We start from the raw sequence: 17195 nt of genomic DNA on the forward strand, positions 1-17195 counted from the left end.
CCCGTGATATTATAATACACTGTATTTTTACTGTGTCTTTTCTATGTTGAAATACACAAATACTTACCCATGGTGTTACTATGTATTTATACTATTTGTTATGGTAACATGCTGTATGGGTTTGTAGCCTGGGAGCAATAGGCTATACCATATAGCCTAGGCGCATAGTAGGCTACACTGTCTAGGTTTGTGTGAGTACACACTAGGATGCTCTCATAACAAGGAAATTGCCTGACGAGGCATTCCTCAGAATGCACCCCTGTTGTTAAGTGATGCATGACTGTATATGGGAGAATTCGTGGAGGGCAGTTGTCCTCCTGGTGTTTCCTTGCCTGCCCTGCTCACCAGCTCTGGACTGGTCTTCAGTCAACATCACATTCATGCATCCAGGCCTTTCAAGGTTTGGCCCATCTCCTTCCCGTTCCTGGGCTATGAGGGGCATAGCCCTACTGCTGTGATTTGCTCCTAACTTGGAATCTCCCTGCTTGCAATCCCTCTCTCCTCAGCCCTCTCTCAAACTTAGGGAATCCCATCCATTCTTTGAGACTCCCCTCGGTTCTCAGCTTTTCTAGGAAGAGACTCCAACCATTGTGGTTTCTTTGTCCTCTCACCTCTGGTAACCTTCACCAAGTGGCTCTTTTTCAGTTAATTCTACACTGCGCTGTATGGGCTCTGAAGTTTTCATAAGCATGAATTCTGGCTTCACTGAACAGATTATAGGTTCTGGGATGGGTAGGAACATAAACAAAACAAAACAAAACAAAAAACGAACTTCACTGTACTTATCACAACAATGGATAATTCAGCCTTTGCTTATTTTATTTCATTTTTTTTTGTTTGTGAGATGGAGTCTCGCTCTGTTGCCCAGGCTGGAGTGCAGTGGTGCAATCTCGGCTCACTGCAACCTCTGCCGCCTAGGTTCAAGAGTTTCTCCTGCCTCAGCCTCCCGAGTAGCTGGGATTATAGGCACCCACCACATCTGGCTAATTTTTAAATATTTTCAGTAGAGACGGGGTTTCACCATGTTGCTCACTCAGGCTGATCTCGAACTCCTGACCTCAGGTGATCTGCCTGCCTCGGCCTCCTAAAGTGCTGGGATTACAGGAGTGAGCCACCGTGCCTTGCCTTCTTTTGTCTTTAATGGACACTTTATCAACACATCAACTCCAGTACACACTCCATTCTTTGAAGGATGGTGACATTTGGGACCTGTATCCTCAATGTAACTGTTATCTGTTTCGTATTTTGACTTTGCTTCCTCATGGTGCCAGCTACCTAATGGTGGACTAAAACCTGAGTCTAATACGGAAACCATGTGCTACTTTACTAAGCCAAATTTACCAAAAGCTGTATCTCTTTTTTTGGTTTTATTTATTTTGTGGGAAGGGGCCATAAGGACTTTATAAAGACTCCGCATTGATCCTTCAGGACCAGAGGAAGAGTTTCTTAGTTACGGTTGGTTCTTAAAAATAGCCATGCCTCATTGTTTTACCTCAAACCTCTGCTCTTATCATTATGGCTCTGAGATGGTTATTACTGGAAGACAGATTAGTACATTTGCTTCTGATAATGGGTCTGTATTAGTCACACCTGAGTTTGAGGAACTTGGGGGGAAGTAACTTAATCTGAGCTTTCATCATTTTCCATTCATTCATTCTAAAGACATATACTGAATGCCTACTAAATACCAGGCATCCTGATAGGTGCTGCAGAAGCAAACCAAAAAAAAAAAAAAAAAAAAAAAAAAGAAAAAGGAAAAAGGGCATGGTCTCTGTCATCTAGGAGATTTAGTAAAGGTCACCCTCCAATCAACTGGCTATCACTGCCTTCTAGCAAATCGTCCTCTGAAGAGGTTCCCAAGGGGGTCTCTCTAGGAGTCTGATGGCTGGCCTCGGCCAGGTTTCTCACTGCTGAACATTCTCTTCCTTTCTCAACAGCAGATGTTGGAATGAGAGGCAGTCTCAGTGCTCGCCTCAACGGCTCCACCCAGACCATGCTGAGGACTTCCAAAAAAACCAGGGTGTTCTGCTTGTGGCTCTTCCCCACCAGCTTTCCCTGCATTGACTACAATAGTCCAAACAGGGTCATACGCAACTGGCCCAAATAGGTTCAATGCACTTTACACCAAGGTCGCTGGGCCGGTGGTGATGGGTGGATGCGTGGCAGTAACGCGTGATCCACTTCCTAGTTGAAGGGATTCCCTGCAGCCTGGCAGAACCAGGAGGAACATCTTCAGAGTCAGTGCCCCAGACAAATATGAGAAAAAATATCACCTGAGTCGCAGTAACATGTCACAGTAAAGCAAAACAGCTACACTCTGTTACAAGAGGAAAGAGTCCTTTTTTGCCTTAACCACCTGATGGTTGGTTTAAATATGTTTTCATTTGCAGCTAAGAAAACACTCAGACTCCTGGTTCAGAGGAGCCTGGAGCAAGTTGGAAAGGAAATACTTTGTGAGTGTTACATTTGGAGGGCCAAAATAGTCACTGACTCCTTAATCACTGGCTTGTTACTCTGCTTCATTCTTCAAGGCAAAAAATGATCTCCTATGGTAAAATGGTCTCCTACAGGGCTGGGTTGTTGTAAACAACTGCAAGAATGTGTCAGCTAGAGGAAATGGCAGCATATAGGCAAGTTTAAGCCCAGGGCTTCAGAGACACATTCTCATTTCAACTGATTGATCTCAGCCAACTACAGCTGGTTGTAGGTGAAACACCACTTAACAGCTCAGTCCCTTAGGGAGTGTTTAATTTTAACAAGGAATGTTGAGGAAGAAACATTGAGGAAACAAACAGGAATTTAACCTCTAAACTTCTGTTACGGTTTCCTCATCTTGTTCCTTTCCTTGTTCCAATTCACTTCTGAACCCATCCTCATCCTCCTTTTCTCAAGACTCTCTCCCTCTCATTGGATGTCTCCCTTCACTCTGCATAGAGTACCTACAGTGACAGGTAATGTTTGTATTCACTAGGAGCCCTGCTGCATGTGCTAACTCATTTCACTCTCCCATCAACCCCATGACCTAGATGCAATCAATACTTCCACATGACAGGTGAAGAAACTGAGGAACAGTGAGTGGAAGGATGATGCCCAAGGTCACACAGCTGTACATGTAGGAGCTGACATTCGAACTCATGTAGTGTTGCTTTTGACTAGAGCCTGTAATGCCTCCCTCTTTATAAAAATGACCTTGAGTCTCTCGTTTTAAAAATATTCCACCCTGAATATTCACTTTGCTTTAAACAGTCTCTTTCAGACTCTTTCAGAGTCAACTTTCTTGAAAGTGTTGTCTGTACAGATCCCCATTTACTTACTTCCTAGTCACCCGTAACCGTCTGGCTTTACCCCTTCCCATTCCTCTGGAACGGCTGTCACCAGTCACCAATAACTCACCTGTTGCCAAACCCCACAGACAATTTTCATTATACTTTAGTGAACCTTTCCCAGAAGAAAATTTTCCTCCCTTGCCTGCTGTGATGCCATTTGCTCTAGATATCCCCCTTTCCTCCCTGTGCTCTTCTCCTCTGGCTCTGGCAGGGCTCTTGGGAAGGTTTCAGGTCTTAGCTCTCTTCCAGCCTCACCCTCCCTAAGTTCACTGGGTGACTTCTTGCACACACATGGCTTCACATCTGTGTCTATAGCCAGAACTTGTATTTTTGGTGTCAGCTGTGAAAAATCTCGTTTAATGTACATCACTGCTTGGATATCCCATAAGCATCTCAATCTTAAGATGTTTAAAACTGGCCAGGTGCAGTGGCTCATGCCTGTAATCCCAGTGCTTTGGGAGGCCAAGGCAGGTGGATGGCTTGAGCCCAAGAGTTCAAAACCAGCCTGGGCAACATGGTGAAAATACAAAATACTCTACCAAATAAGCCGGGCGTGGTGGTGCATGCCTGTAGTCTCAGCTACTCCGGGGGCTGAGGTGGGAGGATCACCTGAACTTGGGAAGTCGGGGTTGCAGTGAGCCATGATTGCACCACTGCACTTCAGCCTGGGTGAGAAAGGCTGACAACAGCAAACAAAAAAGTTTAAAACTAAACTCATCTGTCTCTCAAACTCTATTTCTTCTGCAAATTCCTTCTCTTTTCATGGCACTTCTGTCTCTGGAATTGGTTCCTTCCAGTGGGTTCTTGGTCTCACTCACTTCAAGAATGAAGCCACGGACCCTCGTGGTGGCTGTTACAGTTCATGAAGATGGTGTGTCCGGAGTTTGTTCCTTCACATGTTCGGATGTGTCCTGAGTTTCTTCCTTCCGGTGGGTTTGTGGTGTTGCTTGACTTCAGGAGTGAAGCCGCAGACCTTTGCAGTGAGTGTTACAGCTCTTAAAGGTGGCACGTCCGGAGTTGTTTGTTCCTCCTGGTGGGTTCATGGTCTCGGGGACTTCAGGAGTGAAGCCGCAGACCTTCGCAGTGAGCGTTACAGCTCTTAAAGGTGGCACGTCCGGAGTTGTTTGTTCCTCCCAGTGGGTTCGTGGTCTTGCTGCCTTCAGGAGTGAAGCCACCAGTGAGTGTTACAGCTCATAAAGGTAGTGCAGACCCAAAAAGTGATCAGCAGCAGCAAGATTTATTGTGAAAAGCGAAAGAACAATGCTTCCGCAGAATGGAATGGGACCCCAGTGGGTTGCTGCTGCTGGCTGGGGTGGCCAGCTTTTATTCCCTTATTTGTCCCTGCCCATATCCTGTTGATTGGTCCATTTTACAGAGTGCCGACTGGTCCATTTTACAGCGTGCCGATTAGTCCATTTTACAGAGTGCTGATTGGCCCATTTTACAGAGTGCTGATTGGTCCATTTTACAGAATGCCGATTGGTGCATTTTTACAGAGTGCTGATTGGTGCGTTTACAATCCTTTAGCTAGACACAGAGTGCTGATTGGTGCATTTACAATCCTTTAGCTAGACACAAAAGTTCTCCAAGTCCCCACCCAACCCAGAAGCCCAGCTGGCTTCACCTCTCACTTCCATCCATGTGGCTGTCTAAACCAGCTGCTTCTGAGACATGCTCAGGTCCTTTCATTCACCTGTTCCCATAATGGATCTTTATGGTCCATTGATTCTGCCTCCTAAATCTCTTGGATCTGCTTTTCTTTTTTGACCTCAACTGTCTCCTTTTTCCTTACCTGAATGACCATTCTGATGACCTTGGCTGACCTCCTGCTGAAGCCTAGGCTTCCTGTCCTGGTTGGCAGAGTGCTCCATCTGAAGTTGGAAGCTGATGATGTGTCACTGAGTAAAAGCCTTCATGGCACCTCACTGCCACAGGATGAAGTTCATACTATCTCTCCTGGGATCACAGTCTCTCATGATCCAGATTTTGCCTTGTCTTCAGCTCTGCTCTTACCACTTCCCATCCATCTCATCTCTGAGGCTGCCTCCTGCACACACCATTCCCTCAGTCCTTGCCTTAGGCTCACCCCCACTTTCTTCCCACTTAGCACTTGGCCAATTCCTTTTCTTCTTTTGGACTCAGCTCCGACTTCCTCTCTCAACTCTGATCCCTACTTCAGTCTTGCTCCCCATTGCCTGTGCCTCTGCCATTGCGTGTGCCAAGCTGTGCTATTTGTTGGCTTCCTCCCTACAACATGAGCTCCTTTAGACTGGGAAGCCTTGCCTTTCATCTTTGTATCCTTAGGCTGCCATTTTGCTGATATATAGTAGAAACTCAATAAATGTGTCAAATGAACTAACAAAATTCACCCAAAGCCATATATACCTAATGGATGAATGTACTATAGCAGAGAGAGAATATCTTTATCATGTGGGGAGTTTAAGCACCCCCCTTTAAGTCTATATATCTGCTTGTGTAGGATTTTTCCCCTCCACCTCCATACTAGGCCACTGTTTGAGATCAGTATACAGGGGAGCTTCTCCATCCCACCCACAGAGAAAATCTCAGCATGACCAGGTTCCCTCAGACCCACCCAGCATCACACGCTCAAACACTTGCTGATTGCTGCCAATGGCCCTCAGAAGTAGTTTTGGCAGTGCTCACAAAACAAGTGCCTATGCTATTTCTTTACGGTAAAAGACATAGCATAAATTCTAAAATCACTGTACTTTCAGTGATGGTTTAGGGTACTTTTATGGGTTCAAATTGTTTCCTGTTTTGAAGTTAAAATGGAATTTTACATACTTGAGAGAAACATGGCTGGGGTAGACAGAGGTCTTTGTCATTAATATTCACTTGCTATCGTATTTGACCTTTGTTTTCAGACACCAATGGCTAGATACATAGGAGCAAAGTAAAACAGAAAATTGCAGTACTTATTCAAATAATTATGGCAAACGTCTCTCACCCACTATATTCCCACAACTTCACCTACATTTTGGTTTCCTTGCTTTTACAGACACTTTTAGAGCATGGGCTTTGATGTCTGAGAAACTTGGGTCTGAGTCTCAATTCTGTCACTTATTAACTGTGTAACCTTGGGAAAGTTATTTAACCTTTTTGAGCCTTGATTTCTTCCATTTCTTCCCTGTAAAATGGGGAAGAATATGAGTGCTGATGACTGGTGTGAGGATTAAATAAGATACTGCATATGGGGGCCGGGTGTGGTGGCTCACACCTGTAATCCCAGCATTTCAGGAGGCCGAGGCAGGCAGATCACGAGGTCAGGATATTGAGACCATCCTGGCTAACACGGTGAAACCCCGTCTCTATTAAAAATACAAAAAAATTAGCCGAGCATGGTGACGGGCACCTGTAGTCCCAGCTACCCGGGAGGCTGAGGCAGGAGAATGGCGTGAACCTGGAAGGCGGAGCTTGTAGTGAGTTCAGATAGAGCCACTGCACTCCAGCCTGGGCAACAGAGCAAGACTCCGTCTCAAAAAAAAAAAAAAAAGATAATGCATATGAAGACAGCACAGTATCTGGAACACAGTAAGTCACCAGTATATGTTAGTTTTAATCTTGCTATTAGGTAATAAAAATGAATATTTTAGGCTAGAGGATGGGGTTTTTGACTTATTTAATTGCCTTCATGCTTCACTTCCTTGGGCTATGTCTCTGTTGTACAAGTTTCCAATTAAGAGAACAGTTAACAATGTGTTAACTTGTTAGTCGCTCAAATTTGGAGTTGACAGAGATTTTATTATTTTAAAAGAAATCCAGAGGAGATAAGGGGTTGGCCCAAGGGTACACAGAACTTGGATACAAACACAAGACTTTGGGTATTCTCTCCTCTCCAGTGCTGGGGCCTGCTAGATCCTGCAGCATCTGCTACTGCCCCCTGATCATTCAGAGTGGCTCTCTAAACAAGCAAAAGAGGCTCTCAGTGAGTCAGCCTGGAGAAGTCCCTTAACTCAATTGCTAATCAGTAACCAGGATAACACAGACAAGGAACATTGGCCATTTCCTTGAATACACTTAGCCTTTAGTGAACAGGCCAGATACCTAAAACTTCATCAGGTGACTCAGCTGGTGAATTAATAGTGCTTCCAAAGATTTCAACCAATGGGTAGGGACACAATGAGTATGAGGCCTCCATTCCCTTTACTGGTAACCTCATGTACTTGGGCTCTTTTCTGTTTAGCAGTAATTTGCCCTTCTAGATGAGTCCTAAATTCCTGCCATGTCATGCAGTGTTGCAAGGGCTGTTTTATGTCTTTTTGAATTTCACGGTTCTTTGAGCATAATAAGCCCTTGATAAAGGCTTATTAATTTGCTTTGATTAAATGAAGAATGCATTGCATTCTAGTTCAACATTACTTGGAGCCCTTTTGCAGTGAAAAGGTTTGTATCATTAAGTAGGTTCATTGTCACCACAAAATGCCCACATTTCTCCAACATTAGGAAGATATCTCATTAGTTGGTAAATGCATTTGAGGCTCTCTTGGAAAGTAGTCCAATGTCTCTTTTTCTTTACTCTACCATCCTGAATGGCCTGGACTTTGAAAATACAGGTGTCGGGCCTGGAAGAGTGTGAAAGAGGCCCTTGTGTCTGCATCCCTTCAGGAGAGAAAGAACTGTGGAGATCTGGTGCCTGTGTTTGGAGCTGGAACAGTGCTCCAGTTGGGCCAGGCCAAAGGCTGGAGAGTCAGATGGCAACTTATTTTGTAGGTGATCCCAGCTGTATGTGTCAGGGTTCTCCAGAGAAACAGAAGCGACTGGATGTATATATCCTGTTGCTTATTATTCCCATTATAAGCCCATATATACATATGGGCTCATTATGATAATTGGTTCACTCCATTATAGAGGCCAAGGAGTTCCATAATAGGCCTTCTATAAGCAGAGGAACAGGGAAGGTGGGGGGGTATAGTTCAGTCTGAGTCCAAAGGCCTGAGAACCTGGGGTGGGGGGGGCTGCTGGTGTCCAAGGGCAGGAGAAAATGGATGACCCAGCTCCAGAAGAGAGAGAGCAAATTCATCTTTCCTCGGCCTTTTTGTTCTAGCTGAGCCAGAACAGATTGGATGGTGCCCACCCACACTGGTGAGGGTGGATCTTCCTTACTCAGTCCACTGATTCAAATGCCAATCTCTTCTGGAAATACTTTCACAGACACAGACAGAAATAATGCTCTACCAGCTAGCTGTGTATCCCTTAACCCAGTCAAGTTGACACCTAAAATTAACCATCACACCTGCCCCTAGCTCATGAGCTGCCCGATTTCACTTCAGAGTGGAAACACAATCAAATCCAGTCTGGGTTTTCTTAGTCCAATCCAGTGATTTCTGATAACCTTGATAGTCCAGTTCAAAGTTCAGTCTCCATGTCAGGGCCATTCTCCCACCTTGCAGGTTTTCTTTGCCCTCCCTTCAGTTCTCGTTCTTCCTGGTGCTGTTGCTCCCCTAGGCTGTACCCCCTCCACCTTCCATCCAGCCCCCTGCTTTGGGACCTCCTGCTACAGTCCTCTTTGTCTTCTTCTGACAAGTGCACAGACTTTCCTTTTAGTTATCCCTTGCACTACTGGGCACAGAGAAACACTCAGAACTTTTTCCGGGCCTACAGGAGCCCAGAGAAACAGGGCTTTCAGCAGATGCACTATTTTCCCCCTGACATCTTCCTCACATTTTTGAGGTTATTTGCTTGGAAAGGCACAAGGAACTTTTTCCCTTTGAGATCCCTAAGTGCTAAATCTGGGGTTTCTCTCTGTCCTACGTATGTGCTCAACACACCCACCCCAACCCCCAAGTAACCCCACGGTGGTGCTTCTCAAAGTGTGGTCCACAGACATTAGAGGTCCCCTATATTCATTATAACACTAAGAGGTTATTAGCATTTCGGAGGTGGTGCAGAAGCAATGGTTGTAAACCTGTGGTGCACGGCAGCAGTGTTATTAGTCCTGCTGTACTAGTTGTGTGCTTCATTACCATGTACTCACAGTAAAAAACAGAGAAAAGAAAGAAAATGCCAATGTTACATAAGAATGCCCTTGATGAAGCAGTAAAAAAGACACATTTTATTTAATTTTTACCCTTAAGCACACATCATTTTAATATTTTGTGTGACAAAATGGGAAATACGCATAAGGCCCTTTAGCACACCTATGGTTTTTGCTTTTGTTTTGGGAAAAGCACTTGTGTGATTATTTAAGTAGCTGAATCAGTTGCTTTTAAAAGTGAACACTGTATCTACTTTCTGAAAGAGCATCTAACAAACAAACTGTGGTTTTTTTCAGACTTGAGAATCTGGCAGAAATTTTCTTGAAAATAAATAAAGCCTGTCACTTCAAGAAAAAACAAAAACAACAGGCAGTGTTTTTTGCAAAAATCCATGCTTTCAACCTCCAGATCCACCACTTAGTATCTAATAACTGAACTCCCTAATGTTTTACTTGAAAAATCAGGAGAGTAATAGTGCTTACTCCAGAGGATGGATAGGAGCATTCAATAAGATAACATTATAAAGTGCTTTATGTAGTGTCTGGTACGTGTTAACTGCTCAATAAATGTTGACTGCTATTACAGCTACACTGAGTTAAAATAATCCGAGTTCTTTCATATTTAATTTAACCAAATACGTGGGTCAATTCCATCAAAAGTGCTCATGTTAAGCAGCAGGTAGATACTTTAAATAATCAATTCATGGCTGAGCACGGTGACTCATGCCTGTAATCCCAGCACTTTGGGAGGCCTAGGCCGGTGGATCACGAGGTCAGGAGTTCGAGACCAGCCTGGCCAACATGGTGAAACCCCGTCTCTACTAAAAACACAATAATTAGCCGGGCGCCATGGCAGGCGCCTGTAATCCCACCTACTCGGGAGGCTGAGGCAGGAGAATCACTTGAAAACAGAAGGCGGAGGTTGCAGTGAGCCGAGATAGCACCACTGCACTCCAGCCTGGGAGAAAGAGCAAAACTCCATCTCAAAAAAAAAAAAAAAAAAAAAAAAAATTCAATTCATGTTTTTTTAATAATAAGGCAATAATGAAATGGCAACATGGCTATAATGAAATAGTGCCAGGCATTGCAATATTGAGTTTCAAGCAAAAATTCTTATTTCTCCAGTTTTCCTTAGGAAAATAGATAGGACTATTTTTGTAGTGGTTAAAAATGCACAAATTAACATAAAATATTGCTAAAATACCTCCCAAAGTTCACTACTTAAAAACAGTTTATCACAGCATCAATGCCAATGTACACCAGGCCATGTGTGTCCCTGACACATTGAAAGCTATGGCCTTTGAATGATGTCTTGATCATTATGTTGTTAATACCATACCTCACCTGAAAAGTCAGATGTGTTTCCCAAATTGGAGCACTTCTACCCAAGCTTTGGATATAAATTAGTAGGAATTTAGATTATGTCACATTTTGGGCATAGGCAGGCAATGAAAAATGGAGAAGGGAAAAAGACGCCAGAATAAATGGGCTCATAGCAAAATAATGATCAAGAGATTAAAAAAAAAAAAGAAAAAAGGAAAGAAATGTACCAGGAAAGGTTGTGAAAAACTGTAGGAACCTGTTAGTGGGACATAATGAGGCCCTTTAAAGGATATTTTTCCATTTTCCAAATAATTTTCAGTTTTCAGAAGTGATTGAGCTCCTGTCTTGTATATCAGTGCAGGTTCTTATATCTTGTATGTGAACAACCGAAGTCCATAGAATCTTTTTCAATCCTTTCGATCATCTGGTCCTACCCTGTGGGAATCCCTTCTTTGTTTTTTGAAAAGTATTTCTTTATAAACAGCTACTGAGCTGCTTTCTTCGGGAACAAGAATGTATAGTCACACATTATTCAAAGGGTGGACTGGGTCCGTCCTTGCCACCTTCCCCTTTGGTGCAGATGGTACACTTGCCCTGAACATTTTTTCCACTCAGATGACCATCAGGGCTATCACTTGCTCCCACCTGTGACTACTGCCCTGCAAATGAGCAAGAAACAGCACCAGCTCAGGGGAAAAGTTGCTTTTGCTTGCTCTCAGTGAGAGGGTAGCAGCTTCATGGAGAAAGGAGCATCTGATTAGGCTCCTAATTAACATGAAAACCATCCTGCAAGAAACAGCCACAGCAGCAACAAGCTGCTTGTCAGTTCTAGGCCAGGAATTCCAATTGCAATTTTGGTTGTTATGGAAACACACCACACTGCTTCTTAAAGAATTCATTATTCCAACAAATATTTGTTGTTCTAGTCATTAAGTAGTACCCAAATGAATGATGTAGACACAAGGGAGGAGGAGCACAGAGGAGGAAGGATGGTGATTACAGCGGAGTTCTCGGGGAGCTAGAACTTAACCCTGACCTTGGGGCATGATTAATAGGGGAGAAGACATTTCAAGTGAAAGGGCTGGCAAAGTGCGACAAGCTCAAGCGATAATAAGGATGCAGGTGTGGCTGGAGCCAAAGATTGACATGGGAGTGTGGTGGGAAATGGGAAAGACCAGAAGGCCAGTCTAAGAAGTCTGGACCTTTCTGTGGACAAAAAGGATCTAATGGATATGTTAAAACAGGGGAAGAATGCTTTAGGCATATTAATTTTGTCTTAAGGCGAATAGTGAGGATGTCAACCTAGACTCTGGCTAATACTGCAGCCCCAGTGTTTTTCGGGTATATGCCAAGACAATAATTTGAAAAGTGACAATCCAGTCATCTTCTCAAATAGACAAAACCACTCTGTTTCACTGAAAGTGAACTCATCAAAACAGCTATGGATGTGTCTATGACATCTGGAATATTTTTATAAGGTTAAATTAACTTACAATAAAGCAGTCCCAAAATACCATTCTGCCACCTGTCAAGGACATATTTAGAACTAAGGCCTTAATTCTCAGAGTCCAGTATGTACAGTAGAAGAAGAGCAGTCATTTTCCCTTGTATCACAGTGGCTTTGTACCTTCTATGGCCCAAACAGCAAGCTGAAATCTCTTTTACTAGAAGAGTGACTGATCAGTAAATTGAAATACAGGAGAGTTTTGTTAGATAGAAGAAAAATCTTTTGCTCAGTGCAGCAATTCTTAGAGGGTGGTCTGTGGACCCTTGGAGGTCTCGAGCTTTGTCTAATTCCAAAGATCTTCTACTGTGCTGTTTGACATTTTGAAGGGCACAGGACTTAGTAACAGGTGAGGTCTTTAGTTATGCCTAGAGAGAAGGAAGTGGCATTTGACAACGCATTTCACAGTTCAACTGTGAGTGTTAAACAATGGATAAATCTGAAGTAATATTACTGCCAAGACAGTAACAACCACCACAAAACATACTGTATTATTTTTGGAAGCTTCTTTGGACCACATTATTAAAAACACAGATTTCTATGTGATAATAAAGGGCTCTGTGATGGTTAATACTGAGTGTGGACTTGATTGGATTGAAGGATACAAAGTATTGATCCTGGGTGTGTCTGTGAGGCTGTTGCCAAAAGGGATTAACATTTGAGTCAGTGGTCTGAGGAAGGCAGATCCACTCTTAATCTGGTGGGCACAATCTAATCAGCTGCCAGCAAATATAAAGCAGGCAGAAACATGTGAAAAGGAGAGACTGGCCTACCCTTTCAGCCTGCATGTTTCCCCCGTGCTGGATGCTTCCTACCCTCAAACTCCAAGTTCTTCAGTTTTGCGACTCGGACTGGCTCTCCTTGCTCCTGAGCTTGCAGACAGCCTGTTGTGGGACCTTGTGATCACGTAAGTTAATACTTAATAAATTCCTATATGTATATATGTATTCTATTAGTTCTGTCCCTCTAGAGAACGCTGACTAATACAGGCTCCTACTGTGAATTCCTAGCTGTCAAGTTTAAAGGGTCTCCACTTTTCCTAACTTGGCTCCTAATATAAAGATTGAATAGAAAATATAAGACTCTGTGTATGGTCTGGATGCCAGGAAAATTGATTATTAAAACTTACGTGGAAAAGGGAATTTTAGTAATCTATAGCACAACTAATTTTCCTTTGCAATTATGACATTGGGTTACTGTTCAATAAGAGATATAAGCAATATATAGTTTTACTTTCTGAAAAAAACGTAAAATAAGTGTGGGAAGAGTCCATCCAGTTTCCACAGTTAAGGTCAGCTAGAGGAAAGCAGATGACAACTGGACCTAAGGTAGGTCTCAAGAATTCCTACTGCTTGACACATACTGTTCTCTTTGCCTCCTCTCACCTCCCATTCATCCTTTCACGGGGCCCATCTCTCCTTTTATCTCTCTGCTTAAATGTTACATTCTTAGGGAAGCCTTCCCTGGTCACCCTCTCTAAAGTAATCACCTAATTTTACTCCAAACACTTGACCAGGTTGTTCCCTATTTCAGCTCTTTGGTTCCTTCCTAATACTTTTCAAGGTTAATGATATATCCATTATTCTCTTCATCTAAGATGGCAGCTCTGTGACTCCTCACTGCCCAGCAGGGGTCCAACAGTCAATAAGCATGTGTCAGATGGCTGAATGTGTGAGACAGCTTGCGTTCAGGTTAACAACCAACACAACTGAGTGGCGGAGGAGGGAGAAGCCTGGAGTGAGGAACTACAGTCAGAGACCCTGGTCCCCTCCCTGATACCAGTTAATTGAATGACTGTGATCAGACCCCTTAACTTCTCTGGGCCTCAGTTTCCTCATCTAACAATGAGGGAACTTTACCCAGAGATTTACAAGGAGGCACTCTGATCTTAACTTGCAAGAGTCTTAAGTTTATCTGATTATATTTCCGTAGTGTTGACAACCATTCTTTTCCCACTCATTGAGGAGGTGTGGACCTTTTCATTATTTCTGAATATAAATAGACATTTTCTGGAAAATGTACAGGTAGGTGTACTAATTTTCTGAGGCACTTGAATGATTAGAGGAAAAAGTACTAAGTTTTGAAAGGATAATATTTGTCCTTTTTTTGTGCATTTTTAACTACTGCACAACTAGTTCCCTTTATTTCCATGAGGAAAACTGGAAATCTGGCTCTCACACACTCATTAGCTTCATAATCTTGGACAAATTCCTTAACCTTTGTGAGTCTCATTTTTCTTGTCTATGTAATAGATATGTAATAGGAATAGACTAGGTAATGGGATTGTATAAGGATTAATTGAGATAACCTGGAGCATAGTGGGTGCTCAGAAAATGTTGGTAAACCTCAAACACATTTTCTCCCACAATTAATCCATCAATAAGTTTCACTGTACTAGAGCAAAGAGCAAATTAGATAGTTTTTACTGTTTGCTGTATAGAATCAGGATCTGGCTATTGAGGTATATTTGAACATGAGGCAATTGATGCATTCAGTTTAGGAAGGAGGGGGTCAGTGTTTAAACCGAAAAGATGTGTGTTAGATTTTAATACATGACAACCTCTTACCTTTTTAATGCACTTTGTTATTGTAGAGCTAAACTCAGAAGTTTGACATTCTTTCAAGCCCTACTTTTTCCATGCTGAAAAGATACAAATCCCAAAGCAATATAAAACTGCATATGTGAAAGAAATAACCGGAAAACTTGGGGTACTATTTTGACCAAAAAGACTTCAAAACAGGATGAGAAATAGTCTCTTTCACTATCAAATTCTTTTTTTTTTTTTTTTTTTTTTGACAGAGTCTCGCTCTGTCACCCAGGTGGAGTGCAGTGGCGCCATCTCGGCTCACTGCAAGCTCCGCCTCCTGGGTTCACACCATTCTCCTGCCTCAGCCTCCCGAGTAGCTGGGACTACAGGTGCCCGCCACCATGCCCGGCTAATTTTTTTTGTATTTTTAGTAGAGACGGGGTTTCACTGTGTTAGCCAGGATGATCTCGATCTCCTGACCTCGTGATCTGCCCGCCTTGGCCTCCCACAGTGGTGGGATTACAGGTGTAAGCCACCGCACCTGGCCCACTACCAAATTCTTATTATTAGCAATTGTATTGTTAGAAAATGCAAGGGCTGTTACTCACCAATTATGAAAATAATTTTATACTTTCTCAAATCTTCCATGAAACCTTTAAAATAAGAATAACTTAAGTTATTGGCAAGAAAAACTGTACTGAAGCCCTGGTTTTACTCATATTATATAAAAACCCAAACCTTGTAGTTTTATTTGATAAAAAGCTTGAAGTTGAATAAATGTGTGAATAGGCTACAATTAGTAGGCACCAATGACCATTTCAGTGTTTTTGTTTGTTTGTTTGTTTTTTGAGATGGTCTCACCCTGTTGCTCAGGCTGGAGTGCAGTGGCTCGATCTTGGCTCACTGCAACCTCCACCTCTCAGGTTCAAGCCATTCTCCTGTCTCAGGCTCCTGGATAGCTGGGGTTATAGGCATGCCACCACACCTGGCTACTTTTTGTATTTTTATTAAAGAGGGGGTTTCACCATGTTGGCCAGGCTGGTCTTGAACTCCTGGCCTCAAGTGATCCACCTCCCTTGGCCTCCCAAAGTGCTGGGATTACAGGTGTGAGCCACCGTGCCCTGCTCATTTCAGTCTTATTCCCCCACCCCGGTAATGTATTTTTATTTTAACATGCACGATCAACTTTTGGTGGCAAAAATTTACGTCATTTAATAGCATGAATCATGAAGAAAGCTATTTTTAAAAATTACTTTTAAATCATCCTAACTATCTCAGTTTGGTGTTATTTCACATTTAAAACATTTGCTAAGCTTCCTTTATATACAGATGGTTAAAACACAAGTAGAGTATCTGGAAAATAATATTTTAAAAAATAGTTTCACTTAGAGCAAATAATGTTATTTTACATTTAAGGTAGTGATATAAAATTTCCTTTTAAAATAAATGTATCTGAGTAACAGCAGTTCATATTTTCTGTAGATAACTACTTTTGAAAGTTAGATCATTATTCTGACAGGAAACATTTTTTAGTGAAATTGGGGTAGTTCATTTATATGCACGATACCACATTTTGTAGGAATTCACAATCAGCTGAGTGAAGCCCCAACTCTACCAGAGAAAGAGAGAGCATGGGGCATGATGAATTGGGTTGGGGACAAAGAGAGGAGAAAGAGCTGGAAACAGAGGATAGAAGTAAGTTTGGGATCGTTGAAACCATATGGTTTCCACAACAAAAAACAAACAAACAAAGAGAATTTTTAAATCAAATCCAGTCTCTTTACAGAATAACCCATGGTGACAGGAAACACCTTACATTGTTTGGAGTTTTCTATTAAAGGCAGATACACTGGTGTTCCTAACATGTGGGACCAGATGGTCATCTCAGGTTCTCTAGCCTGTGAGTTTACATTTACGAAGCTGAGGAACTCTGAGCCTATTTGCAATCTAGGAAAATGGTCCTGGTTATTATCGTGATTTTTTTTGGTATGATTGTATCCTATTTCAGTTTTAAAAAATAGTTGTTTTAAAATGAATGATGGTACATGACATTCATCTAATGTAGTCATTACAAATTAAGTATGTAGTTTTTAATGACATGGGAACATGTTTATGTTGTGATATATACAAAACATTTGGAGATACTTATATATACACATGCATTCTCAACTATGTAAAAATAGATATATAGGCAATGCATTGGAATGAAATGTACCAAAATGTTAACCATGATAATTTATAAGTCATAAGGTTTTAAATGGCTCTTATTTTATACGTTAAAAAATTTCTATAGTATGTGTTAATTTTATAACTAGAATAAAAGAGAAAATTTCTTAGGCAATCAGTCATCCCCTATCCAGTTGAGACCAAGTTGATTATTTGCACTTAGCTAAGTGACAGCTAAGTTATGGCTCATATATTTGTACCTCTCCTCATGAATCACCAAGATGTCATTTGGTGACTGTGATTTTCACATACTGCTCTTGCCATTATCATCAAATGACACTTTACCCACCACC

The 17195-nt window shown here is 42.2% G+C and overlaps 1 protein-coding gene across 2 annotated transcripts in view; it reads right to left on the reverse strand.

Moving 5' to 3' along the window:
- AK5 (adenylate kinase 5) overlaps positions 1–17195 on the reverse strand; it is a 279688-nt gene that overhangs the window by 58671 nt on the left and 203822 nt on the right. For both annotated transcript variants that reach the window (XM_001168689.8, XM_054667372.2), the window contains exon 10: positions 15285–15329. In XM_001168689.8, the coding sequence (XP_001168689.2) occupies positions 15285–15329 (45 nt within the window). The remainder of the gene's footprint in view (positions 1–15284; positions 15330–17195) is intronic.

Source organism: Pan troglodytes, chromosome 1 (genome assembly GCF_028858775.2).
Source record: "Pan troglodytes isolate AG18354 chromosome 1, NHGRI_mPanTro3-v2.0_pri, whole genome shotgun sequence".
NCBI lineage: Eukaryota > Metazoa > Chordata > Mammalia > Primates > Hominidae > Pan > Pan troglodytes.